This window comes from Scardinius erythrophthalmus (genome assembly GCF_964197995.2).
Source record: "Scardinius erythrophthalmus genome assembly, chromosome: 6".
Taxonomy (NCBI): Eukaryota; Metazoa; Chordata; class Actinopteri; order Cypriniformes; family Leuciscidae; genus Scardinius; species Scardinius erythrophthalmus.
In genome coordinates this window covers 16,999,050-17,026,500 of record NC_138226.1, presented here as the reverse complement: position 1 = coordinate 17,026,500, position 27,451 = coordinate 16,999,050, and the positions used below count along the sequence as shown (strand labels likewise).

The following is a 27,451-nucleotide window of genomic DNA, read 5'->3' as shown; positions in this document are numbered from 1 at the left end:
GGTGGACTACTATGACGGCTGTCACAGCTCACTCAGGGCGGGTCTTGTGTTGCAACACAGCTGTCAATCACAATCGCGGGAGGGGCGTTGGATATTATGACGTCACAATATCGAACGGCTTGATTTCAGAGAGGGTCAAACATATAAGGAGATTAAAACAAAACCACTGGATGGATTTTTATCATGATAGGATGGTTGTGTATAGGCACTGCCAACAGACATTTCAGTGCAATCAACTTGTAAAAGTGCATGTACCATTATATGACCCCTTTAACAGAAGGCACACAGTGAAGTACACTTTTAAAATCATTCTCACCTGAGCTGCTTGACTAATGATGAAAATTCAGTCTTTCTCTATATGAATTAAATATACATTGATTCTTATTAAAGCTACTAAAAATATTCAGTTAAGAACAGTGGAGGATTTTCTCTTTGTCTTTTGTTGTTTGATTAATTAGGCTACTATCACTTTAAGACCTAATGCACAGATTTTCTCCCTGCTGTTTGCATTCACTAAGAAATAACCGACTGTGTTTACGTAAATATTCGCCATGCCTGGCATTTTGACATAATTTTCTTAGTATTTGACAGTTTTGGCGCATACCTGATGATGCAGGCTACTTTCCTTGTCCATGTGTTCTGCTCCATCTCGGAGCGAGCGCACAGAAAGCCACCTGGAGAACGGTGCGTTCGCTTGCAGCAAAATCGTTTTAGCAAGATTATTGTGTTTTCACAATAGTTGGAATTTTTTTTTACTAAAAATCGATTTATCACACAGCCCTACTACAGTTTTTGGCAAAGGGATAGTATGGTCTGTCCTTTAGTGGTGGGTATTTCAGTAACTCTGAAAATCTGAAAAGTCTGAGTCATTAAATCATTGGCTAAATTAGAAATCGCATACTTCCCTACTATATAATAAGCGAAAAACTATAGGCCACTGTGGCAAAAAATTCATAGTACTCATAAAAGAGTAGGCGAAAAGTACCCGGATGACTACTTCTGGCGAGATTCTGAAGTATGCATGCACCATGGATAATTTACTATCCCATGAGGCCACAGGAGAGGATTTGTGAATGGCAGTGAAGCGATATAGTAACTGACACTGGTAGGTCACATGATAATGACAGCATGGGAAATATAGTACGTCCAGATTACATTCATTCTACACACACATTTCAAACTAGGTCATGAAGTACTTATTCATGTATGTGGTATGTGATTTCAGACACAGCCATTAAATGAGCTGGTTTGTTCAATAACACTAATTCGTTCAGAAGCGATACAAGTTGCTATTTATAGCTGTGTCCCAGTTCAGAGGCTGCATCCTTCGAAGGATGCGAAAAAGCTGCACCTTTGAAGGCCATGAAGGAGTGTTGTTAAATTGGAAGGTTTAGCCTGTGGAGTGCTGTTCTTGTCACCTTGCAACTGTGACAGCTGCCATTGATGAGTTGAAAGCTAAAAAAACAGGGTTCACAAACTGTCTATAGATATTTGTTCACCATTGTCCATTTCTGTATATAATAAAATATAAACTATATATAATAATAATCACATCTTAGTAAGATATGTCAACATTTGAAATGCTTAAAAGTTTTTTTTGTTTTACATTTTACATTTGTATAATTAGATATTTGAGAAAGCGAAACTCAGTACTTATGTTTAAAAGTGTAATTCGGCAATTTCTTTCAAAAAAATCATTTGTAACCGGAGTGCAATGAAGGCAAGGCTGCGAAGGATCCATCTGCCACATTTGAAGGAGCCTTTGAATTGGGGCAGCCTTCGTCACGCAATGGTGACACAATCGGCCTTCAAATGCGTCATTCGAAGGATGCAGCCTCTGAATTGGGACACAACTAATTTGTGAGTCTTTTAATCGTTTATTCAAACAATTCATCAAAATAACAATTGAATGAATGAATGAAACACCACGCGCTTTGCTTTTGCTTTTTGTTGACAGAGTTGCTTTTTGTTATTGCACTTGTATGAAAACTATATCACACTAATAATCATGCTGTTTATATCAGCATGGATTTGAAATAGCAGCCCTTTTGCCTGTGTGATTTAAATATGGCATAGTCTACTGTATTTTCGAAATAAAATAATTTTAACAATATGCTGCTTTGAACACCACATTGTATTTCAAAGGGCCTTTAGCCATTTTTATTCACTTTTTAGACTCTAGCTCAAACAGAAGCAGTAAACTCAAAAGATGCACCAACTTTCCCTTCCCTGTTAGCACATAATTATCATACCAACTGGATTACAGCTTTTGCTCCAGAGAATATGGCGACCTGGATTAATGACACGTGAAAGCAATCTCCAAACCCAACCGCGTCTAACCCACAAGGGCATGCTCAGCCCTGCACCTAATAAACATCCCATACCAATGAGGATGCACAGGGCTTGAGCAAGTCCCTTCAGGCTGTAAATCCAACAAATTTAGTTCCTGCAGTCCCATGCCTGCTCACAGAGAACCTGCAAGAGCTGACAAATCTAGCTGATAGCATCTGAACATGACAACAGAAGCCATCTAGCAAGTGCAGTGATGTGTGGAACATACAAGGAGGAATAGGAAGAAGAATTTCAAAGGTGACCAGAAAAAGCGTTTTACACTTTGCGAAAGATGGGCGATGGCATCTCAGTATTGATCTGAGCCCATGCAGATGCTGACAGTAATTGTATGTCTCTGTGTTGACTATAATGAATAAATATAATGCAAAAGGGTGTTATTGTGCCAAGAGGATGTCATCACTTTCTTCGTGTGAGTAATAATGGCCCATTAGTGCAGCTGCAGGTTACTCATTACTGTGATTGTCTGGGAAATGAGGAGCTTGTGAATCTATTTGTACTCTAATTGTTGAGGGGAAGCGGAGGACCTCGGCTGTTCCGAGCACTGAATGTTTGTCCTTCCATAAGAACAATTGGAGATTTTTCTAGGTCTCATTACATTAGCTTGAAAACCCTAACCACAACTTAACACACATTCAGGCACACACGCAAATGGACTGTTTTAATATAGATGATGTGATGTGTTAATAGAAAATGCGACTCTGTTTCACCATATGCAGAGGACAATATTAGTAAAAACAAACAAAAAAATGTTACAAAGAAAAATTACCTAATTGTACCTAATTACCTAAAAGTACCTAATTAGCGTAAATGCTTCATTGTTTTCCCCCTGTGGTAAAAATCAAGTTTTTAATGTTGTTTATATGTCTGTGTGGTGTTTTTAATATGCTTTAAGACAAACCATGTGCAAATGCATAAGTCAGCACCATTGCTGAGTATTTTCTTTTTAAAACTGCGGTGAACCAAAGGCAGTCTCAAAAACGCGGTTTGAAATCGATGTGAGTCATAACCTATGCGCGTGAACTCGACAATCGACTACTGTGGACTTCGACCGAAAACAGGAAGAAAATACAGGTATGTGCGCTGGCTGAATTAACATCATTTTTATTCATATCTTTCACATCTACTGCAGTCAGATTCACTCGTGTTCACTCTAAAGGAATCACTCACATGGCTGTGCACTTGTAATGACACATCAAGGATGTTAAGAGGCTAAAAGCAGGTTTAAAACTTGCCCCATTGAAGTCAACAGGGTGCAAATTTTAAAAAGAGGATAACACGGTGTAGGCAACACCGATTTTTGTCGTTGTTCTCTGTACTGTACTACAGCACTCCAAATTTACAAAAAATTAGCTCAATGTTAAAATTGACCGGAGTTCTCCTTTAACTGTTCCCACAACATTTGTGCTACACTTAATATTCGACAATATTATTGATTTGACTGCACTGACACTATTGAATGAGAACTTAACTGAGGTGGACAATGATGGCATCACTGTTGTCTGCAGAACTACTTTATAGATTAAATGAATTGATGATTTTTACAACGAAACTGAATCAACACTGAACAGACTTCAGCTGAACAATAACATTATTTTCTTTTAGAGCTGCTGTACAGCTGAAATAAACTCTGTTCAAATCATTGAATGATCTTCCAGTTGATCACTGTAAAGCTGCTGAAACAATCTGTATTGTATAAAGCGCTATATATATAAAGGTAACTTGACAGACCAGGGCCGAGTGCTTTTTCAATAAATTGAAATTTAAAGTAATTTAAACAGTGTAACTAATTTAGAAAAGCATTTTTACCAACATCATGTTGGTTTGACAAAGCATTGTTTGAAAGTTTTGAAAAGAAAATTGGATGGTTGGTTGGATGGATGGATGGATGGATGGAAGGATGGATGGTAGATATAGATAGATCCTAAATTCTGCAAAACCTCGCTACAAACATGAATGTTACACTTCGATACTGTTGAAAACAATTAGATTTCAATTTTGGATCTTACAGTATGTAAGGAATATTACAATGCCAAAATAGACCCTCCTCCATAATGTGCACTAAACTTTGTAAAATGTCTTTTTACCTTTATGCCAGTAAGCGACAACACTATGAAATCAGTGTTGGGCAGAAAAACAGAAAATCGTTTTAATGCTTTTGTGTTCCTAATTATAAACTAGCTGTCTAGGTGTTTTGTGTTTTTTTTTCGTTTTTTTTTAAACTGCAAACTAAGAGTCTGTTTCTGTAAACATGTGCAGATCGTTTGCGGTGACTTTAATCTCAGAACCTGTGTGCAGTTGGTTTAGTTAATTGCATCTCATTTCACAGATTGCACATCCGTGACTGCCCAGAAACTCCATTTGGTTATAATGTCAGGGGACTTGGCAACTTTAATTAGTGCTAAAATAAAAAGAGGCAGAGAGAGGTCCTGTAGAGAGGCAGAGCAATGAAAGAACAAGGAAGGATGGTGAAAAGAACGAGTCAGGTTTTTTTTCCATATCAGGGGGCTTTATCATCTGAACAACATCATTTAAAAGTATGTGATGCCTTTGGGTAGGCCTATAAAAACCGTGAGGATTGCACCCAAATAAAACCCTGTTGAGTCTGAAATTGATCTTAATTGTGGAGTTTTATGGTTGGTCAGTTATCATAAGATTAGCATCTTTAATTAAAAACAACCCATTTTACTTACGCAATAGGTTGTTTTCCTGAGTGAAATAGCATATTCAATGTGGAAAAATTGAGTGGGACTTGATTTAACTAATTGGAATTGATTGGCTCTTGAAAAGTGGCCATTACATACCATCTGGAATAAAGGTGCATTCACACCATTATGAGATTGCGATTGACCGTTGAAGACAATCAATCCAGAGTGAGAGACAGAAGAAGAGAAGACTTTCTCTCCCCATCGACTCTTACAGTGTCTGTTGTTCCACTCTGATATGATTGACCTTTCAGGCTCCTGCAATGTGCCCGCACTGCTCCATGCCATGCTGAAAAGGCCACACCATGCCCGAGAAACCAGGCTGCCACATTACCAACCAATATCAACTGCATGCTCACTATACAAAAATTGCACAATTTCTTTGCGCTACTGCACTAATCTGGATGATTCGATTATGGAATACTGTGAGTGCAGCAAGTTTCAAGTGTGAAGGTGGCATTTAAACACAGCAAAAAATGAGGATTGTTTGTCCGTGAAAAACCTCGTCCAAGCACACAGTGATCCATCTTAACTGAAATAAACAGAGCTGGGTATCAGGATGAAATTTTCATACAGTCACCACTTAGCACATGCGCTTCAGAGAGCAAAAGCTTCTGTTGTCAGAAGAGATTTATTTGCGTCTCATGGTGTATCTTTAGAGAAGAAATGCGAAGCAGCATTTTGAAAGCACAGAGAGAGCGAGCCAGCGATGGATTTATGTTTCATTTGGGCATTGGTTCTCTGTCACATACAGGCTGCGAACTCCCAGAATGAGCTGGCTTATTCTGCAGAGATGAATCATATACATATACATACATAGTCTTGCAGGTTTGGGGTACAAGTCTGAATTTCTGAATGTTTCCTCTTTCAAAACTTTCTTCAGCTGTTCCTCACATTCAGTATTAATTGTTTTTCTCAGAAATTGGCCATTTTCATTCATTACAATAGATTGAACCATATAAACAGACCAAGCACCTAATTAACTTGATCCATTTGCTTGGCAACTGCTTAATGAATGCCTGCCAAATTGAGATTTTTATGATAACAGAGCAAAACAGATATGGACACAGTCAGTTGTGTTAAAGATAATTAATGGACTAACGTAAGATCAGCAAGTAGCCGAAGGTGACGACAAAGCTGTTTTATATGCCATTTACAAGAACAGCATTCGCAGGCTCTAAAAAGACATGTGTCTTTTATTCACATGCACTTATAAAAGTGAAAGTCTGCATTTTTCACCATATTAAGCCATAATTATACTTAGTAAACAACTAAAATAACTTTTTAATAGCTTGCTTGTCCAGACTGGCACTGTCAGATTTATAGATGCATGCTCGACGGCTCGGCTCGGCTTTATGATACCTCATTTAAAGTTCATTACAGCGCAGCTTCTACATCATTTAAACGGGAATACAGAATCTGAAAAAAGAGAGCTGTGGTCACAGAGACTGTTCAAAATGGCATTTCAGGCTTGTCATTTTGTAATATTGACAATATCTTTGTGCATTTTAATGTGTATAAAACATAAACCATGTTGGGTGATGATAAGTTAATAATATCACTGTCACATTAATGATATCACTGAGTGACACGCAGAGGGGCCACAGGCAATGAAACCCAATTAGTGCATTTTCTAAAAGAGTAAATATACCTATTTAAAATCGTATGTGAAGTATGTTAATCTTTACAGGTATAGAGATGGCTAAAATACCTTCTAAAAATATCCTAACGTCTATATAAAAAAAACTGCATTTCAGACAGGAGTAAGGGCATAATGGATTTCTAGGAGTCTAGTAAATTACAAGGGACTTAGATTTAGTAAAGGCACCACAGAATTCATAATGCACAGATCTCTTTTGTAGACACTGTATTCTCACAGTGGATCATAACCATTGGAGTGATTGATTGGCTTCTGTGGTTAAAATAATGTCTTATTCAACTGGTCCAGAATTAGTAACACATCAGTATTATGTCAGAGGAAAAATATTACTTTTTAGTTTATCTTTAAGTATTGTTTCAGGGGTCCACGATTGGTTGGCACAAATGTCAGCTTGTATGTGAATGCTCCAATTGAACTCAAACCACTTTAAATCAAACCGGACTGAGAACCTGACTCTCTGAAGGGAGTCTGAGTGCATTGTGGACAAAAACTTTATCATTTCGCAGTAATATTCACCTAATAATGATGATTGTAGATCCCCAAAGCAAGTTTTTTAAAGAAAGTAAACTGAGAACTCATCACAAAATGGACAAAAATAGGATTTGAGTCTGGGCAGGGGCATTTTGAGTGCAAATAGAACTGGGTTCACGTTTTAGAGCTACTTAAAGGGGTCTCAAACTATATTGCTCAAAGACTTAAAGAAATAATATGTCTGAAAAAAATAATGTACTTTTTCGAAGTAAATAAAACAAACATTATTGGAGTATTTATTGGAATCTATTTTCGTCTTTCTTCAAAATGTCTTCTTTAATTCAAATGTAGGCTACTTGCCATTTCTTTGTAATTGTGACATTAGCGATTTCTAAGTAAACAATGTTTCTACACCATTTTTTCCAGTTCATTTCAACATATTTACATTGATAATTATTAGAAGTAGTAGTAGTAGTAGCAGCAGTAGCAGTATAGTATTATTAGTTAGATCTGAGCCCACTTTTTGAAGAGTGTGAAAACAGTTTTGGTCTAGGCTACTTAAAGAGGTCTGAGTGGACTCAAGTGTGAAAACACCCTCAGACTACGTGTTACACTTCATCATTACCTTCATTAGAAGCAACAGAGCGGCAAATGAATTCCCCGAATTAGTTTATGAGAGAGAGAGAGAGAGAGGCGCGTTACCTCTTGCGCTTTGGAGACTGCTTTTTGTCCATAATCACCGGCACGCAGTTGGTCAGTTCAGTCCAGTCTGCGTGCAAACCGCAACTCCAGCCCGTGGAGAACCTTGAGAAGAGCCAGGACTCCTGCTTACCGGGCCGGTGGCACGTGCATTTCTTCTGTCCCGCTTTACAGTCGCACGGCTGCTCCAAGCGAATATTCCTGACCAGGTGCCTGCCAAAGGTGGTTCCTCCTGTCTTTTGAATGTGCAGAAACACTATCACATCATCTCCCCTGATGTTGAAATCGACATCGCGTGTCAGATCGCGCTCTGTGAAGTTGAATTTGGACGCACATTTAGGTGGGCTGTCTTCCTCCGGGTCCAACTCCCGGTACAGATCATCGGTGGTCGGGTCTGGAGTGGGCAGGGCACCGATCCTCACGAGTTTCTCTCCTGTCCTGAAATGGCAAGCATGACCGCCTGCCGGACAAATATACTGGTACCCAATCATGACAAAAAGAATGGCTAAAATTGGGATGAAAATCCATTTGTTGGGTTTATCATTCATTTTAACACAAGGAAATGGTTCATGCAGTTAGTGTGAATCATGATCTGCTCTCCAGGTCTTCTCCCAGGACGTTCGTGTGGGATCCAGCCCAAAAGCCCCATGCCACATGTTGATATGGTAAAAAGATGCGCGAAAGTGTGTCATCCAAGTCTTCACATCAAACTCTCACAAAGTTGTGAAGATAGTGTAAGTCACCAAACATAGGCTAATAAATTGCATACCCAAATGCTATTCAAGAACCGAACATCGTGGTATTAAGTGTAAGACTAAACTAACGTCTGGTCGCTCTGTGCAAATGAAACGATTCGATGTGTCTCGTTGGTCTGTTTTATTCTGCGGAATCTCCACGCACTCGCGACGAGTCTGTGTTTCCCATCCATCCCGCGACGCGCATCAGCGGGATGATGCGAATGATGTCAACGAGACGCGAGCGCCTGTCGCGCCAGTAGACTATAGCACGAGCTCTTTCGTAGCACACGAACAATTTCATCTGCACCTGGTCCCACTCCAGTGCTCAGGTATATTTAGCAATAAAGTGTCACCAGTACTGAGAGATTTTACTGTGCACATTTTATTATTTTCTTCACAGTTCTTTGCACTGTGCAATCTTTGTGCCATCTTTGGGGAGAATAGACTACTAAAGGAATGCTACGGGAATTTAATCATAATTTGAAGCCAATCCTATTTGATCGAGAAGCATGTATATAATCAAACAGATTCTATTGTCTATACTTAATTTTTTTTTTTTTTTTTTTTTTATAAAAATAATTTGATCTTGTTTTGAGCATGTTCTACCTCAGTAGTCTACATATTGTCAGCGTTTATTGTTAATTTGTACTAGAATCTCTTGGTCTGTACATCCAGGAAGGAAAATTACGATGAACCAGCATTGCATGTGCATGTCTGTGAGTAATTGTCAAATTCGATTTTGGTCCTATATCTTTGCAGATTAATGTAATATTTAGATTTATCTACCAACATTTAATTTTTTGTCATTTCATTTTTAACAATAGTTATTATTTGGTAATAACTGGAGTACATTGATTCTTCATACATCACCTAGGCTATGTAATTTAAAACGTTTTTTTCCTTCTTACAGCATATTTCACCTTTTTTTCCCTACAAATTTGCTATAGGCATGCAGTATTTTATAGTCTATTTTTTAAGATTAATTGTATTTTACATGTTGGTTTAACCATTTACTTTTGCCAGGAATATATATCTGTACTATTTTTCTTATACAGCGCCCCCTTTGGTTTATTAATGACAGTACGAGCTGAATACTATTGTTGAGATCTGAAGAAGAAAATATTGCAAAATATGTTTGCACACACAATGAATTTGTTTCGGAGAGAGAAGAAACCTCCAGTACACAGAGACACCAACACAGATAGTAAAAATAAAAAATAAAGATAGGCCTATGTGAATTATATTTTATTGTTTATAGGCTATGTAAACAATATAGGCTATAATTTTGTAGCCATTCTATTCTATTCTATTTGTATATAGCACACTGTGTATACACAATTGTCTATTTTGTTTATTTATAGCCTATAAATAAACAAAATAGACAAATGTGTATACACAGTGTGCTATATACAAATAGAATATAATATAATTAACAGGGAATGGAATCAGAAGAGGTATAGGGTATAAGTCATGTTCTCCATATTTTACCCCAAATGTGCAACTACCACTTTCTATAAAGTAATTGTTTTCCATGAATATAGGCTTAAATTAGTAGCATATTAATATTAGGCTAAATTGGTATCTAATGCAATAGGCTAAAATGCAATAAAATGTATATAATAGGCCTATATGCAGTAATTTAACATTAAAGCACTTTATGTTGTAGGCCTCTAGCAACATAAAAAAAAAATCTAATGATAGCCTATCTATAATGTTGATCTAAAGTATCAGTAATCTCTTCAATAAGACAATAAATGTTAACAACATTAAATGAACAAATTAAAAATGAACTATTCAAAAATATTTACCCATAGGCTTCATGTAAATACTATTTATAATTTATATCTGCAATCCCAAGCAGTATATTGCATACTACAAACTAAAATCTAACAGTAATTCCAATCGAAACATTGTTTTCTTAAAGGAGAACTCCGGTCAATTTTAACATTGAGCTCATTTTTTTTGTACATTTGGAGTGCTGTCAATACAGAGAACAACGACAAAAATCGGTGTTGCCTACACCGAGTTATTCTATTTTTAAAATTTGCACCCTGTTGACTTCAATGGGGCAAGTACTAAACCTGCTTTTAGCCTCTTAACATCCTTGATGTGTCATTACAAGTGCACAGAAAATGTGAGTGATTCCTTCTGAGTGAACACGAGTGGATCTGACTGCAGTAGATGTGAAAGATATGTATAAAAATTATGTTATGTAAACCAGCGCAAATACCTGTTTACATCCTGTTTTTCGGTTGAAGTTCAAAGTAGTCGATTGCCGAGTTCACGCGCATAGGTTTATCACGCGCGTGAACTCGGCAATCGACTACTTTGGACTTCAACCGAAAAGCAGGATGTAAACAGGTATTTGCGCTGGCTTAAATGACATCATTTTTATACATATCTTTTACATCTATTGCAGTCAGATCCACTCGTGTTCACTCAGAAGGAATCACTCACATTGTCTGTGCACTTGTAATGACACATCAAGGATGTTAAGAGCCTAAAAGCAGGTTTAGTACTTGCCCCATTGAAGTCAACAGGGTGCACATTTTAAAAATAGAATAACTCGGTGTAGGCAACACCGATTTTTGTCGTTGTTCTCTGTATTGACAGCACTCCAAATGTACAAAAAAATGAGCTCAATGTTAAAATTGACCGGAGTTCTCCTTTAATCCTTACAATTAAGGCTATATCTGAAAGTTGTAGCCAAATGGGCTTTGTGATTTGTTTTAAAACAAATGAATGAGATGTAACATGTAACTATATCAATATTTTAGGTTAAATTAATCAAACCGGGGAAAAACATCAACATGAACTTCACATCCAGGAGCTCTGCCGTTACATCCTTCCTTTTACTGTCTATGGTTACATCCCATTGCTAGTTGTCCATGAAAATGCCTGAACAACCAACTCCTGCATACAACTTCTAAAACATGCTAATGCTGTAAGATAATTTACTGCTATAATAACTAAGATTCACTTTTTTTTAGAATATTAAGCCTATCAGTCGCTGAAATGTTGACGCGTTTTTACTCAAGCGGAATGAATGTGTCGCTTTCCCATATGTGGAAGAGGGAATTAAAGATGCAGGACCCCCTCAATGGCGGCGTCCTGTGAAACAGACGGGTAATACAGCGGCTCAGTGTCCTATGAATTAGGTGTGTTTTTAAAATATATTCATTGTGTATATCACAGAGGCATGTCGCGGTTTATTGTTGTTGAAAAATATGTTGTTTTTAGTCCAGAAAGAAACGCTAATAGTGGTTGAACAGTTTTTGATGCATGTCTTTATGCTTCCCCCCATCTTTATTGTTTCTTCATTCGTAAGAATGACCAGTCACAATCAAAGTCTATTACATCTGATTTGCATAAATTGTATGAAACGGGCAGTGATGCTGATGTCTGTGAAAGAATGCAACAATTATGCATCTAACTGACACATAACGTTACATTGTAGGTATACGTGGCGTTTTACTGGACAGATTAGACTTGCTGTGTCTTCTTTAACTGAAAAATGATAATTTCCCATTTTTTGCTCCAGTGAATATGGAATTTATTTTCTATTGAGACATTTTATTGTCTGTTGTCACGTTATCTTGTCATGTTTAAGGGGGAAAAAATATTTTGTTTAACCAACATTTACTATAGTAAGGGTTTGTTGTCTTATTAGATATTATAGAGTTGTTAAAATTGGAACCTGCAGTGATTTGAAAAGATCTGAAATTTTAAATTTAGAAATTTGAAGCACTAAATAATTAATTAATAGTAGCTCTTATGACATTTTTTCCTTAATTTTATGATGTAGGCTATTTACATTTCTAGCTATTCTGAAATGTATGCAAATTATCCATCAATCATTGTGTAATGGACCAATGTATCTTAATGTTATTGATTAAAGTTATAATAGTGTTATCTTTAATGTACTTTTAGCATTGTCTGATCATGAGGGTGGTCTTTATTGTGCTGGTCTTGCTGAGGTTCCAGCATGTGCACTCAGCATCTAAAGGTGTCATCGCCAGTCTTCAGGCCAAATGGGCCATGACCCCTCTCCTGCTGGAAACAAGGTGGGCTGGAATTGTAATTGTTATCCTGTAATTCAGTATCTCATTTAGCTACTCTTCCTTTTTAAATGGCTGACTTCATGCATAAAAAACATTGTCTGTTTATTGAATTTTGTTCAATGTCAAGATTTTAGCTTAAAATTATCTTATGGAAAGTGAATATTTTAGCTCCTTTAACTAGTTACCAATTCTTCTTGTTGGACAAAATGTGACAAATGCATTTTCAATATAAATATTCCATGTGGTCTCTCAATTATTAAGGAATTATAACGATTGTAGGTATAAGAATTATACAAAATTAGAATATATTTTTAAAAATTGTTTTAGATTGTGCTATAAGTCAGCATGAAACGTAAGGTGTAATAGTCTTTTCTTCCCTATTGGGATGTATATGCACATAAAAATGGCTTCTCGAATAAGATAAAAGCTAAGGCAGGTCTTGATTTTGTCCATTGGCATTTGAATGGATTGTTGGATGATGGATGGTTGTGGTTTGCCATTGCTGTGATCTCATGTGAGTGACAGGTTGTCCCGCCTTCACGCTAGTAAACACGTGATTAAAGAATACGAGGGCTCATAAATTTAAACTAAATGATGTGCATGGATAAATCATTTATATTATAAATGCTGAAACATTCCATAAAAAATAAGAATTGTCCATTTTGATTTCTTGGTGACTTTAATAGCTTTGAATTAGATCAACCCAGAGCATTTTTAATCTTGCTACGATCTCTTTGTCAGAAAACATTTATTTACTTTAGTATGCATCTCTTTGTGCTTCATGCTTGTCTTGTGTCTTAGTTGTTTTGTAAACCTAATTTTGTGCAGCGAGTTCATCCGAGAGGATGGTGACGAGAAGTTCTGGCAGTTTGTCGATACTGTGAAGGAGTTAATTGTTTACAAAAACGGAGGTAATGACTGACTTTTTATCTTCTCTGCAATGATTCATATTTCACTGAGTGGTTGGTATGCATGATGGTGTTTTGTTGAATTACACAAGGATTGGAAATAATGCAGATATTTACTTTCCTGTCTTTAGAGTCTGTCCGGTCATATTACAACCTGATCATCAAGAAAGCTGGACAATTTTTGACGGATCTTCAGGTCAACCTGCTGAAGCTGTCTCTGTCTCTCAGGACTTACTCACCAGCTGTACATGCTTTCCAACAAGTGAGTTCTTTTCTGGATATAATAATGATTTCAGACAAATACAATTGCTTGACACCGTGACACATCTGTTTTACCACCAACGTATCTAATCGTTTTTTATTTATTTTTATTAACATTTTTGGTACATTTGAAATGACTGTCACTATGTGGTTAACATCATAGACAGTATTGTTAACTCTTTCTTTTCATTCTATAGATCGCAAGTGATGAACCTCCTCCAGATGGATGCTCTGCTTTCATAGTTGTCCATGGTCAAAAAGCCTGTAGCACCAAGGATATGAAGAAGCTCTTGAAGACAGCAGCAAGCAGGTAACGTTAACCAACAATATGTTGTATTCAGAGATATTTGGTGATAATTTAAGTCCATACATGGTTTCATGAAAATAAACCAATTGGTTTCTCATAACATTTTTACACACTTTTGTGTGTCCTATGCAGGCCAAGACCTTACCTATACAAGTCTGACCACCAATACCCAGGACTCAATGAGACAGACCTGCCTGTAGCTGTTCTTTATGCTGAAATTGGCACCAAGGAGTTCAACACTTTTCATAAGGTTCTGTCAGAGCGGGCACAGGAGGGTAAACTCATCTATGTGCTACGACACTTTGTGTCTGTGAGTATTAGCAGTGTAGTGTGACTTGTATACATGTCTTATTGTCACCTGTGCAATGGAAAACTTTATCTTGATTTTATGTATTATATAGTTTATATGCTATTTATGAATTTATTAAAGTCTGTGCCATATTATCAATATTTGTTGCCCCACACTGATTTGTCACCACAGGAGCCGAAAAATGAAAGGATGCTGTTGTCTGGATATGGTGTTGAACTGGCAATTAAAAACACAGAGTACAAAGCCGTTGATGACACACAGGTTAAAGGTATTGTTCTATGTCAAATTGCCTTTTTTGTAACAGAATGGATAGGTTAAGGTAATAAATGGCTGAACTCAGTAACAGTTTTAGGTTACACTTTATTTTAAGGTGTCATTGTTACAGTGTAATTATATATTTAAGTACTGAGTAATATTAAGCAACTACATGTACTGTATTTACTATAGGGTTAGGGTAGGATTAGGGTTTGGTTGAGGGTTAGTTGCATGTAATTATGCATAATTTACTGTTATTACTATGGTAAGTACATGTAACATATGTAACAAGGACACTGTAAAATAAAGTGTTACCCAGTTTTATTATAATAACAATTGTCAGTGTCAGGAAATAGGCTTTAAATTATGAGTAGCTTGACAAACTATGCTACGGTTCAAAACTTTGGGGTCAGTAAGAATATTTTTTTGGGAAGAAATGAATATACTTTTATTCAGCAACGACACTTAAATCAAAAGTGACAGTAAAGACTTTTCATATGCTGTTCTTTTGAACTTTCTAATCATAAAAAGATCCTGAAAAAATCTATCACAGTTTACAAAAAATATTAAGCAGCACAACTGCTTTCAACATTGATGATAATAACAAATGTTTCTTGAGCACCAAATCAGCATATTAGAATGATTTCGGATTTGATCATAAAATCAAGCCTTGGTGAACATTAGGAACTTCTTTCAATAACATTGAAAAATCGCTACTTAATTGAGAAAGCAGTTAGCTATAAACAAAAGTAGCTAGCAATATTGAAACGAATAAATTGAAACTGACGTGACCTGCATTTGTTTGCAGAATCCAAATCAGTCACCACCGATAATGAGGATGAAAATGATGAAGTCCAAGGATTTCTGTTTGGGAAATTGAAGTAAGCACGCTGATTATTTTTTTCTCTCTCTCGTACCTATATCTAGCCATAGATTAAAACGAATATTGTGTTGCGTTGTGCTTACTCACAAAAAAGTACCATGGTGCTGTAGTGCACATTATGTGAAAAAGTGTCCTCCTTCACCTCCAGAAAGTCCCACCCAGAGCTTCAGGAGGAACTTGGAGAGCTGAGGAAGCATCTACTGGAGAGCACCAATGACATGACTCCTCTCAAAGTGTGGGAGCTCCAAGGTGGGCTGGCTTCTGTTATTGATGGTTTTCTCTTACGGTGTTCTGGACTCTGTGCTGCGTCACCCAGTGCGATTAAACCGATCCACATGGTTCCTGGAGAGAACTGTCTACTTGATGAATTGGGAAGCAGTGGAAAGGTTGCAGTTTGTACCCTTTGCTTGCTGCAGCGATCTGTCCTACTCCTGTTCGGACTTCTGAACAGATGCTCATGTCCACAGCCAAGTTCGATTTTGCCCTGTGAGATCTCGAGCAAAAATGGCTAAATAAGAGCTGTTTTAGTTTTGTGCTGATAGATAAATGAAGCAATTTATTTTACTTGATGTGAAGAGCTCTCCATGATGGCTATTGAAACGGACGGTTGAATTTTGTAATAACTTTGGAGTGGAATTGTAAAATCCGGTGGAATTTTTTTTCGCTTTTTGTCCAGACTCTTTAGACTAGTTTAAAAATGGTGCTGTGTGGCATAATACTTTAACTCATCAAACATACATCAAACACTTTCTTAATTGTCTTACCCAAAAATCTAAATGAACACATTTGTACTCATCCTGATGTGTTTCCAAACCTGTATGATGTTTGTTTTTTGTTGTAACACGAAAAGAAATGTGGAGTCTCTGTTTTCTATGCCATAGCAATGGATCTTAATTATTGTAATTATTACAATTGTTATTAATTATAATGGAGCTCGATTATTATTAATTATTCAATGGTAATCTTAGAATTTGAGATCCAGATTCATTCACAAATCAAGAATTGCTGCTGCAGGTAGGGCAAAGTTTTTTTAGGGCATCCCTTAAATTCGATACGTTTCTCACAAAAATTCATAGTCATATGGACTGCTTTTTTTATGATGCCTTTGCATTGTGAAGCTTGAAAGCTCCTGTCCCCATTCAGTGTAATTGAATGGAGGAGAACAATTGGTGTAAGTAAATCACCATTTAGATTTAAATTTTATGTATAAATAGTTTTAACTTAAAGGGTAACTAAACCCTAAAACAACTTTTTTTAGTTAATGATCTGTAAGACTGGGGCTTTATTAATGCTGTTCATTGATTCAAGTAATTTTTTTGACATTTGGGTTTAAAGTGTTTTAATTCTACAATATATGGTGTAAAAACGTCTGAGTGCTGCCCACTTCAGGTTGAACGGTGGCTACTGCAGTTTAATTTTCCTATTGGAAGTTGTGGTACCAGCTAACCACGCCCTTGCCTACAGAGAGACGTCTCAGATGCACTACCTCCCCCACCCCCCTCCGCTGGCCTCTGCCCACTTTTCCAGCATTTTTCAAATATTGCCAGTGGGTGGAGTCAGGCTCTGACCAGGGGTTTAGTTACCCTTTAATCTTATATTGCAGACATTCTTCGTGGATAATTGGCTTTGAAATGCCTTCTCTGTCTTTCCAATAGACCTCAGTTTCCAGGCAGCTTCTCGGATCATGACTGTGCCAAAGTTTGATTCTCTCAAATTGATGCAAGACCTCAGCCAAAATTTCCCCAGCAGAGCAAGGTAAAAAGTCTGAAATTCAGTCTTGGTGTCTTGGTCTTAGAATCCTAGGCAGAAATCATCACCTTTGTTACAATACCCTCCATCAGAACTCAAAAAAAGAAAGGAAATATATTTCAACAAATGGTTGTATTCTTAAAGGGTAATCTTAAAAGGGTTAGTACACCAAAAAATGTACTCACCCTCAAGCCATCCTAGGTGTATATTACTTTTTTCTTTCAGCCAAACACAGAGTTATTTTAAAAAAGATATCCTGGCCGAGCTTTATAATGGGAGTGAATGGTACCTCTTTTTTTTAAGCCCAAAAAAGCGCATCCATCCATCATAAAATTAATCCATACAGCCCCAGGGGGTTAATAAAGGCCTTCTTAAAAGTGATGCGTTTTCTTAAGAAAAATATCCATATTTATAACTTTATAAACTATAATCACCGGCTTCCGGTAACAGCCGTATGCGAGTCTAGTTCCGGCGGAAGAGTGACCTCTAACCCGACACATGACATATTGATGAACGCGTAAGTGCAGAGGTCAGAGTTCACTCTTCTGCCAGAACCATAGACAGTAAAAGAAATGGACACAGCGACCCCATTGGATTCAACAGAGACAAAGTGAAGCCAATTAGAAACTCTTACTTCCTGGGGGTCGAGCGTACTGCGCAGACTCAAACTGAGCTTGACTACGTAGATGTGACGTGAGCAAACCGTCTGTCTTCTAGTAGCTGTGCCAAGAGAAATCTGAATCATTCCCTTCCGAGACTTGCAGAGACGGAGAGCGTGAGTAGGAGGTGTCCTTTGTCATTTTGTCTCCACGTCCTCGATCACCCGTGAGCTTCTCCTCCTGTCCATACGGTAATTTCCTACTGTGCGACAGAGAGTCGCGTGGCTATGACGCAATCGTTAGCCTATTTTTACAAAAACTGCTTCTACGGGGGCGTAACGTAAGCTACAAGGTAATGAAGCCTTTTATACATTTTCGTGTTTCTTTAGAAATAAATAATGGACAAATGGAGTCTTTAAACGCCTCAGATGTGAAGTTATTCGCTGTCAAAGTGACGCCAAAATGAATGAGAGTCAATGGGATGCTAACAGCAGGTGGGGGTCCGCTAGTCAATGGCGGCGCCCGGGGGTACCTTCAACATAATAGAAATCCATGCCCCCCTGGCCAGAACTCACCTTGCATACGGCCGTCACCGGAAGCCAGTGATTATAGTTTATAAAGAATTATTATTGTTTAATAATAAACAATAATCATAAATAGACATATAGAATAGACCTAATAATAAACAACAATTATCATTTGGATGATATATCCAAATAAAGTAATTGGGGGGCCTTTATGGAGCCGTATGGATCCGTATGGAGCTCCCCATGGAGCCGTATGGATTACTTTTGTGATGGATGGATGTGCTTAAAAAAACCACTATTCACTCCCATTCCATTCACTCCCATTATAAAGCTGGGAAAAGCCAGCATATTTTGTAATATAACTCTGATTGTGTTTTGTTGAAAGAAGAATGCCATATACATCTAGGATGGCTTGAGGGTAAGTAAATTATGGGATAATTTTCAATTTTGGGTGAACCCCTAAATGAGTCCAATAATTTAACATTTTTAAATATTTTTTTACAATGCTTCCATTTAGCCATATTAAAGAACCTTGGGAACAGGAGTATCTGTAACAGTTATTGCTGTAGAATATTCCACTATGCATTTTTTGCATGTATAAGGGCACAGAATGCATGCATATGCATTATGTCTAGGTCGTTTTTAATGTGTGACTGTGACTTTCGTTCACTGCTGCTCTAGACAGCTTTATGTGCAGTGTTCAGAATTTGCTGAGTCAGACTTACTGTGGTTTACTGTTTGTCAGCATAGCCGATATGGCATCTAAGAGAGAACAGGTTTTCTGAGATTAAAATGGGTTTTTATGACTGTTCTGGGATGTTGGCTAGGGCTGATACTCACTGTACATGTTTTACTGTCCCCACAGATCACTGACAAGAGTGGCCGTAAACCAGAACATGAAAAAGGAAATAGAAGATAACCAAAAGGTAAGGTTTTTTCAACAACTTTTCTGATGAGCACTGTAAAAACAGTTCCAAGCGCAGCCAAATGGACCCCAAATCTTCTGATTTATTTTTAGAAAATGAAATGGGTCCACACTCAGGAGTGTCTTGAGTCTTTCAGATGATATATCCATTACAACAATTTTAGGAGAGTTTCAGCATATCATATGTCCATAATAAAAAATTGAAAATGAAGTCCATAAAGTGGTGGTGTAGATTAAGGCTTGCTGATTCAAACCACATAAGAAGCGAGCCATGACCCTTGATCAAGACACCCAACCATAGGTTACTTCAGAGGGACTGAACCTTCAATGTATAAACAGGAAGCTGCTTTGGATAAAAGCTAAATGCCACAAAAGCCCACTGAATTCAAGGTCACGGTATAGCTGTCGTCATCTGACCTGATATTTACTTTACAGAGTCTGAGTGAGTCGATGGGGATCCATCCTGGAGATGCCAGTCTTTTCATAAATGGAATACATGTTGACCTGGACATTCATAACCCTTTCAGGTATCATCCCACGACAAGATTCTCTTACTGACTGGTTTCTGTCTGCTGTTCAAAGTAGTAGTGTGTAATTGGCACCACTAACATTTCCCAACATGTTTTATGAGTGTTAATCACATACTGTACATTCTCAACTGCTCTGTAGCATCCTGGACATTCTCAGAGGTGAGGCTAAGATTCTTGAAGGTCTTCATAACCTTGGCATCAGAGGAAGCAGCATTAGTAAGTTCCTGCATTTACCCACATCAACCACTGTAGAAGACAGCTACGCTCTGGACATCCGCCACTCATCCATTATGGTGAGACGCTAATTATTTAAATGTAGTTGTAGAGCTCAAAAGTTGAGTTCTGGAAGTAAATGCTATTCCAAGTCTATATAGCGAAATTGGTTATAAAAGTAAAAACCAATTCAACAAAATTCAACTTCGAATCAAATGTCGTAATACATCTTGGTTGTTTTGTTACATTTTTTTCTAATGCAGAAAATAGATGGAAAAGTACTTCTGGAACCCAATTTGCTGAAAAAATAAGCTTTTACTGTTCACATGAAGGCTTTTTTATAATTTAACAAATGCCTGTTGTTGTCTGGTTTCTAGTGGGTTAATGATATTGAGAAGGACTCCATGTATCGTCACTGGCCCTCAAGTCTACAGGAGCTCCTCAGAGCAACATTTCCTGGTGTTATTCGACAAATACGCCGTAATTTCTTTAACCTGGTGAGTCAACTTGCCTGTGAGTTGATTATAGTCTAAGCTCAAATCTAGCTGTGTGCACAGGTTTATGCAGGGATGCTTTTTATCCTCTGATATCCCCTTTTTTTAGGACTGCAGCAGACTTATCTTACTAAATAATGTTAATGAAATTGTATTTATTTTAGAATAAAAGTTTTTTTTTTTTTAAGTATATTATTTGAAAGATTGAAATATGTTTTTCTTTGCTGTTTGCAGGTTCTGTTACTTGACCCAACACAAGAAGAGAGCGTTGAGCTGGTCAAATTAGCAGAACTCTTTTACAAACATAACATTCCCCTCAGGTATGTGTACTCAACAATAGCATTTAATACATTTTACCTGAGCCTTTATATTTTTTTTAATTATGTGGCTTTCTGAACTATGTGATTCTGATATAATGAACTGCATAATGGACCATTGTCACAGGCAAGTCTTTACATAGCTGTGCTAGTTTCATATCTCTTCATAGTTTCTTACTTATCAAATACAATTTACTCAAATCAATATTTGATGTCCATTTCTATTTGGTAAGTAACTGTGTAATAAGCAGCTGACATTATACCTACTTAACATTCAGCAAACAAACCTTATTATCTTATCATGAGCCTACTGTTCATTTATGTTTGTTGATATGTTAATTGTAAATAAGAATGGATGTCAGTTTTGATATGCATTTATGTTTCTATGTTTCATAGGATTGGGTTTGTACTGGTTGTCAGTGTAGAAGATAAAGTGGATGGATATTTGGATGCAGGTGTTGCTCTCTTTAGGATGTTAAACTACATCTCAGAGGAGTATGACGAAGCACAGGCTTTCACGTCCATGGTGTCAGTGAGTATCTTTGTGTTTGCTGTGATGCTCTTTTAAATCAAAATGACTTAAATGTTATTTTAGGGTTCTCCTTCACTTTAAGTATAATATTTGAAAGCTTGGCCCATATCATGTACTATAACAGATATATGTAAGGGATAATGTAGAGCAAGGCGGTTGTTATAGCGAATACAACCCCGACAGGCTGATCAGGACACTGACGCAAAGCGGAGGGGTCTTGAATCAGCCTGAAGGGGTTGTATTCGCTATAACAACCGCCTCGCTCTACATAATCCCGCTTATTACATGGCTACCTACCAAATAAATCAATAATTTGACACAAAATATTGATTTAAAAAGGAGTTTATTGATTTAAAAACAATTGTATTGCTTCCACTAAAGAAAATAATCCGTTCCGTCTCTACGGTTAGAATACTGCATCCATAGCAACGCTCTGTTTTTCATGGCAACGGTGTGTTATACTTAGCAGCATTCTACATTAGAATTCAACCAAGCCATGTAATAATCAGTTATAACGTACAGGTTTTTTTTTCAAGATATACGTTTTATGGATGAGAGAGGAAGGATATCCAGAGACTTTAGATTCCTCTTGTTCTAAGACTGAATGACAGTGTTCTGTAAATATAATGCACTATTTTTCCCATTATATACTAGTGAGCTTTTTTGTCACATGCAGATATATAACAGGGTGGAAGTTGGGGAGACTCTTTCTGTGGATACAATAACTGCATATCTGAAAAAGAAATTTCCAAAAGCAAATGCTGCCAGAATTCTTGGAGTGGACTCAAGCTATGATGACAACAGAAAGGTAATGCTAATACATAGTGTTATGTGCTCCATAACATAGATGGCAGGTAAAATTACAGTATGTACTTTTTTTGTTAAATGTCTCAGTTTAATTAGCAGAGAATTATATACAAAATAATTACAGTGCACATTGCATTTTTGTCATTTAAAATGGAAAAATATGGAAAATCACAGATGCTTTTCATAGCATTTGTAAATGTAAACTGCTGCTTACTGAATATTCCTAGGCACACATGGACAGAGACTTAATTTTGAAAAGCCAGATGTATGCGTCTTTATGAACATTTGATATTATGTGTTTTTTCAGGCTGGAGGAGTGTTTTACAGGAAGAGTGGATTAGGAGCCCTACCAGTGGGTTTGTTTAATGGTGTTCCACTCAGTAGTGAGGAGATGGACCCAGAGGAGCTCGAGACTGTTCTGCTGCAGAGAATCATGGAAGCTACCAACTTCTTCCAGAAATCTGTCTTTATGGTGCGGTATTATTTTTGCTTGCCAACTATTACTTTTAAGGCTTTTCTTTAAGTTAATTGTTTTCAAATCTGGCACAAAGGCAGTGAAGGCCCTCCTGACTGTACATGTGTCTGTAATCTGGTTAGTTAGCAAATTCTAAGGAGATTCCTGTCATATACAGGGTCAAATCACTGAGAGTGGCGATGTGGTGGACTTCCTGATGGAGCAGGCCAATGTAGTTCCCCGTATCAACCCACTGATTCTTAGCTCTGAGAGACGATATCTGGATTTCACTGCCTCACCAGGTAGCCCTTTAATGATCACCTGACCCAAACCCATTGTTAATCTTAGTCACCTCACCATCATCACTGTCACAATCACACTGCAATCTCCATCTCAATAACATTGTCAAAATACTATCAACATTTCATTACCAATATCTTCTCAATGTTCCTTATTAACTGCCTTAATAAATTTCTGTTATAATTAAACAAATAGTTGCAGATGACTGGGATGACACAACTATGTTTGCATACTTGGACTCTAGAGACAAAACGGCAGTTGTCTCTAAGAGAATGAAGTATTTAACCAGAGATGGTGAGTCATCTTTTTCACATAGATTCTTTGGTGGGGCGATTTTATAGTTTATAATGTGTGTGTTTTTTTTAATATAATTTTATAATGGATTTTCATTCAGATTACTTTATTTTATAAAATAGAGTACGAGTGGCCATCAGTGAAGTGTTTGACAATGCACTGCCAGTATTGTTAGTATAATTAACATCGCATGTTGGTTTAATAAATGGTACTTTCAATAATGTAAAGCACATTACAAGTACACTTCTTAGCTCAAAAACTATCTAAACTGTGTTTTCCTAAAAAGCATTATTCTTAAGTAACATTTTTTTCATCTCTCATAGAGGAGATGTTGTACGGAGTGACTGTGTGGATTGTAGCGGATATTGAACAGCCCTCTGGGAGGCAATTGCTCCGGAATGCCTTGAAACATATGGTGAACTACTGCAGTTTTTATTTCCAATTAGTTGTATCCACAGGAATCACATCTTCAGAGAGCAGAAGCACACGAGCATCTTACATATTAATCTGAGAACAATTAATCTTTGAAAGCATTCTTGTGGTCTTGGTTAATTAACAAAATCCAGTGGGAACGGACCAATTATATTTATGTGTATATATATATATATATATGTATATATATATGTATATATATATATAGTGCTATGCATAAGTTTAGACACCCATGCTTTGACTAAAAAGAGGAATAAAAAATCATCTTTTGGAAATTGAACTTAATGCCTTAATTTAAAAAAAAATTGGAAAAATCCAACCTTTAAGGACACCAATTTTCTTTGTGAATGAATAATGTATCGTAAATAAATAAATGTTCTTCCTTAAAATACAGGGTGCATAAGTCTGGACACCCTTATGTTAAATTCCCATAGAGGCAGGCAGATTTTTATTTTTAAAGGCCAGTTACTTCATGGATCCAGGATACTATGCATCCTGATAAAGTTCCCTTGGCCTTTGGAATTAAAATAGCCCCACATCATCACATAGCCTTCCCCATACCTAGAGATCGGCATGGAGTACTTTCCATAAGATCATCTCTCAATACAAATCAAACCAGCTATTAGGCTAACTGAAATAAAACCATGCCAATTGGCCTTTAAAAATAAAAATCTGCCTGCCTCTATGGGAATTTAACATAAGGGTGTCCAGACTTATGCACCCTGTATTTTAAGAAAGAACATTTATTTATTTACGATACATTATTCATTCACAAAGAAAATTGGTGTCCTTAAAGGTTGAATATTTTCCTAATTTTTTTAATTAAGGCATTAAGTTCAATTTCCAAAAGATGATTTTTTTATTCCTCTTTTTAGTCAACTTTAGCATGGGTATCTAAAATTATGCATAGCACTGTATGTATATATATATATATATATATATGTTATTATATAATGCTTATATTAATATATTTGGGATAAAGGAGAGACCACCATTAAGAGCAAGCTGAAGGCAGAACATTATTTACACGTTATTTATATTTGACCGAAATCTAATCTCAGAATAATCTGAGAAAATAATTTCAAAGTACAATGCAGATTACATGTTATCGCAGTTTTGAATAACAGTACATTTTACAAATTAAAGTGTTATTGTATCAAGACCCAGATATTGATCTAGTTTATCTCTCAAATCATTCTTTGAGTTCACAAATCTGTTCTTATGTTTTATATAGCTGAATAACTGTAATAACATACTAGTAACGTAAAGAATATCATAAATCTTACTCCCAAAATCTGTGTATGACGATCATTGCTTTTGATTATTATTTAATTTAGTAATCTGGCCCAGGTCCTTTACAAAATTCAGAATGACATAATGTGATTTGCTATCATCTTATTTGCTATAATCTCCTGTTCAGGAGAGTCTCTGATCCACAGTGTTTGTTTGCAGAAATCCAGCAGCTCCAGCTGTCGTGTCGGGGTGATCAATAACCCCATTGGAAAGCCCATGGAGGACAACAGCGGTCTGTACCGAGCCGTCTGGGCTTCTCTCCTCACCCAAAGCAACAAGAACACGCTCGACTTCACCCTAAAACTCCTCAAAGAAGAAAATGTTGAGCTCTTCAAACAAGGCACCAAGATTAAACACTTACTTAAACAGGTCAGTGGAGTGTGAAATACTGTGTCTGGGTAATGGGGAATTGTGTGTACAGTTGGATTTATCTTTACAGACCCGTTCTTTTCTCGCCTGTCTGTCTTTTTTTATTTTTTTTTTCTGTTAATTTATGTCACTTGAGTTCAGTTGGCAGACAATGGCCACGTACACACTGCAGCTAAATTCGATTGTCAATTCACCTTTTAGTGCTTAATCCTGTTCTGTACATACACAGTTCAGTAATTTACAGGAGTGACAACTGAATTAACTCCCAAAAAATGCAGGTAGTGACAACCACATTTACAAAAGTTCTATGAAGTGTGTACGAAACCAAACTGAACAACTAGTGGTGAATGACATATTTTAACGTGCATCAGAGATGATTCTCTATTCTATATGTGCGGTGCACTAAATCACAGGGAAAGTGGTACAAGCCTGGACTCATTTGTGTTGCCAGATTTTGCTATAAAAAAAGAAAATAAGAACAAGCTCATAATAAACCGAAATAAATCCAAATGCTTTGCTGAAAAAAGACCAAAATATCACGACCCGCACCTACTCACTTTAATAACTCCATAAACTCAATCCCTTTATGAGCCAAGCTTAAACAAGCCCAAAAACACTTTAATAAGTGGACATGGCAACACTGCAAGAGTGCGCTCTGTAAAGCAGCCTTACAAACATAAACAAAACACGATGCCTCCTTTGACATAATTACAGCTGATCATAAGTCTTTTCTCGCTGTAATATTACTTTAGTTAGAATAGTGGATACCAAACATGTGAGATGCCCAACCGTTGCTATGGTGACCGTTTTGTCAATCATCGCAGTTTCGGGAGTGAGTCGTTTTCCTTACACACTGAACAACAAATTAGGGGACTCACTCCCGCATTGAAATGCGGTTGTCACTCCTGAAACTTTACAGTGTGTTTGTGGCCAATATGTCTTCCGCTCCTGTCAGTCTGTATATTTATATAAAGCGTTAGCACCCTTTTATTGTTAAAATCATAGTAATGCACTGGCCCTTGTGGCTTATTGCTTTCATTTAAAGAATTTTCTTACCATATAGTAGCTTGTCACTTATTCCTGAGTTTTTGGGGGGGGGTTTGTTGAAAATGGTTGGAGAGAGAGTTTTTTTGGTTCCCTGAGAGCTTGTGCCTGAGACCTGTAATGGCTCTATTATTGGATGGAAAGGAGAGGTGTTGTGCTGATATTAGCATTTCCTTCCTTTTCATAAGGTCCAAATGATGGAAACACTAATAATCTGACTCTATGCAGCTGAAACACCCGAGATTTGTTATCGGCACTGAAGCCATTTTTTAATTGCATGTCGGATAAATGAAAATGTTTAATGATTGATTCGTGAGACATGGTCTCCAATGGCAGCACATTTTTCATTGATCTAGCCAATTTAATATTCCTCTCAAAATACTCTAATGACTGCACTTGCACAAATGTGCCCCCCTTAGCTGTCAATAACACGTTGATTAACTATTTCCTCCTTGCAGTGTAATCAAAAAAGCGAAATAATGAGCCAATCAGTTTGTTCTCTCCACATTTTTTACTACAGTTCAAATAAGTATCGTAAATAAATATTTATGATGAAAAGGATAATTCCTTATTCTGTGACTATGAAGATTCTCTCTCTCTCTCTTTCCCTCTCTCTCTCTCTCTCTCTCTCTCTCTCACACTCACTCACTCACTCACTCACTCACACACTCACACACTCACACACACACACACATACACACACACACATATATATGTGTATGTGTGTGTGTATATATATGTGTGTGTGTGTGTATATATATATATATATATATATATATGAAGAGTTCAGATGCAAAAGCCTCTAAGTGCCATCTGAAATTTTCTTCTAGAATGATCATTTTTATCAAGCTTGTATGTTTATGTTCAGTAATTTCACTTTAATGGCAATGAGAATTATCCATTAATTGTCATTAAAGTGAAATTACTGAACTTAAATATACGAGCTTGATAAAAATGCTCATTTTA

General features: G+C 36.9%; 2 protein-coding genes across 3 annotated transcripts in view; one reads left to right on the top strand and one right to left on the bottom strand.

Annotated features, from left to right (window-relative positions):
- hs6st3b (heparan sulfate 6-O-sulfotransferase 3b) overlaps window positions 1-8,432 on the bottom strand; it is a gene marked incomplete at both ends in the record, with an annotated part of 72,922 nt that extends 64,490 nt beyond the window's left edge. Inside the window, one exon of the mRNA XM_081367918.1 lies at window positions 7,888-8,432. Within this exon, the coding sequence (XP_081224044.1) occupies window positions 7,888-8,432 (545 nt within the window). The remainder of the gene's footprint in view (window positions 1-7,887) is intronic.
- A 3,250-nt stretch (window positions 8,433-11,682) lies between these two features.
- Window positions 11,683-27,451, top strand: part of uggt2 (UDP-glucose glycoprotein glucosyltransferase 2) — a 34,607-nt gene continuing 18,838 nt past the window's right edge. For both annotated transcript variants that reach the window (XM_081367960.1, XM_081367959.1), the window contains exons 1-22: window positions 11,683-11,779; window positions 12,552-12,685; window positions 13,511-13,593; window positions 13,722-13,852; window positions 14,049-14,161; window positions 14,291-14,468; window positions 14,640-14,736; window positions 15,532-15,604; window positions 15,755-15,855; window positions 17,262-17,361; window positions 19,347-19,407; window positions 19,842-19,933; window positions 20,076-20,229; window positions 20,527-20,646; window positions 20,878-20,963; window positions 21,357-21,492; window positions 22,169-22,300; window positions 22,607-22,771; window positions 22,932-23,055; window positions 23,249-23,347; window positions 23,671-23,762; window positions 25,232-25,441. In XM_081367960.1, the coding sequence (XP_081224086.1) occupies window positions 12,564-12,685; window positions 13,511-13,593; window positions 13,722-13,852; window positions 14,049-14,161; window positions 14,291-14,468; window positions 14,640-14,736; window positions 15,532-15,604; window positions 15,755-15,855; window positions 17,262-17,361; window positions 19,347-19,407; window positions 19,842-19,933; window positions 20,076-20,229; window positions 20,527-20,646; window positions 20,878-20,963; window positions 21,357-21,492; window positions 22,169-22,300; window positions 22,607-22,771; window positions 22,932-23,055; window positions 23,249-23,347; window positions 23,671-23,762; window positions 25,232-25,441 (2,469 nt within the window). In that variant the 5' untranslated portion in view covers window positions 11,683-11,779; window positions 12,552-12,563. The remainder of the gene's footprint in view (window positions 11,780-12,551; window positions 12,686-13,510; window positions 13,594-13,721; window positions 13,853-14,048; window positions 14,162-14,290; window positions 14,469-14,639; window positions 14,737-15,531; window positions 15,605-15,754; window positions 15,856-17,261; window positions 17,362-19,346; window positions 19,408-19,841; window positions 19,934-20,075; window positions 20,230-20,526; window positions 20,647-20,877; window positions 20,964-21,356; window positions 21,493-22,168; window positions 22,301-22,606; window positions 22,772-22,931; window positions 23,056-23,248; window positions 23,348-23,670; window positions 23,763-25,231; window positions 25,442-27,451) is intronic.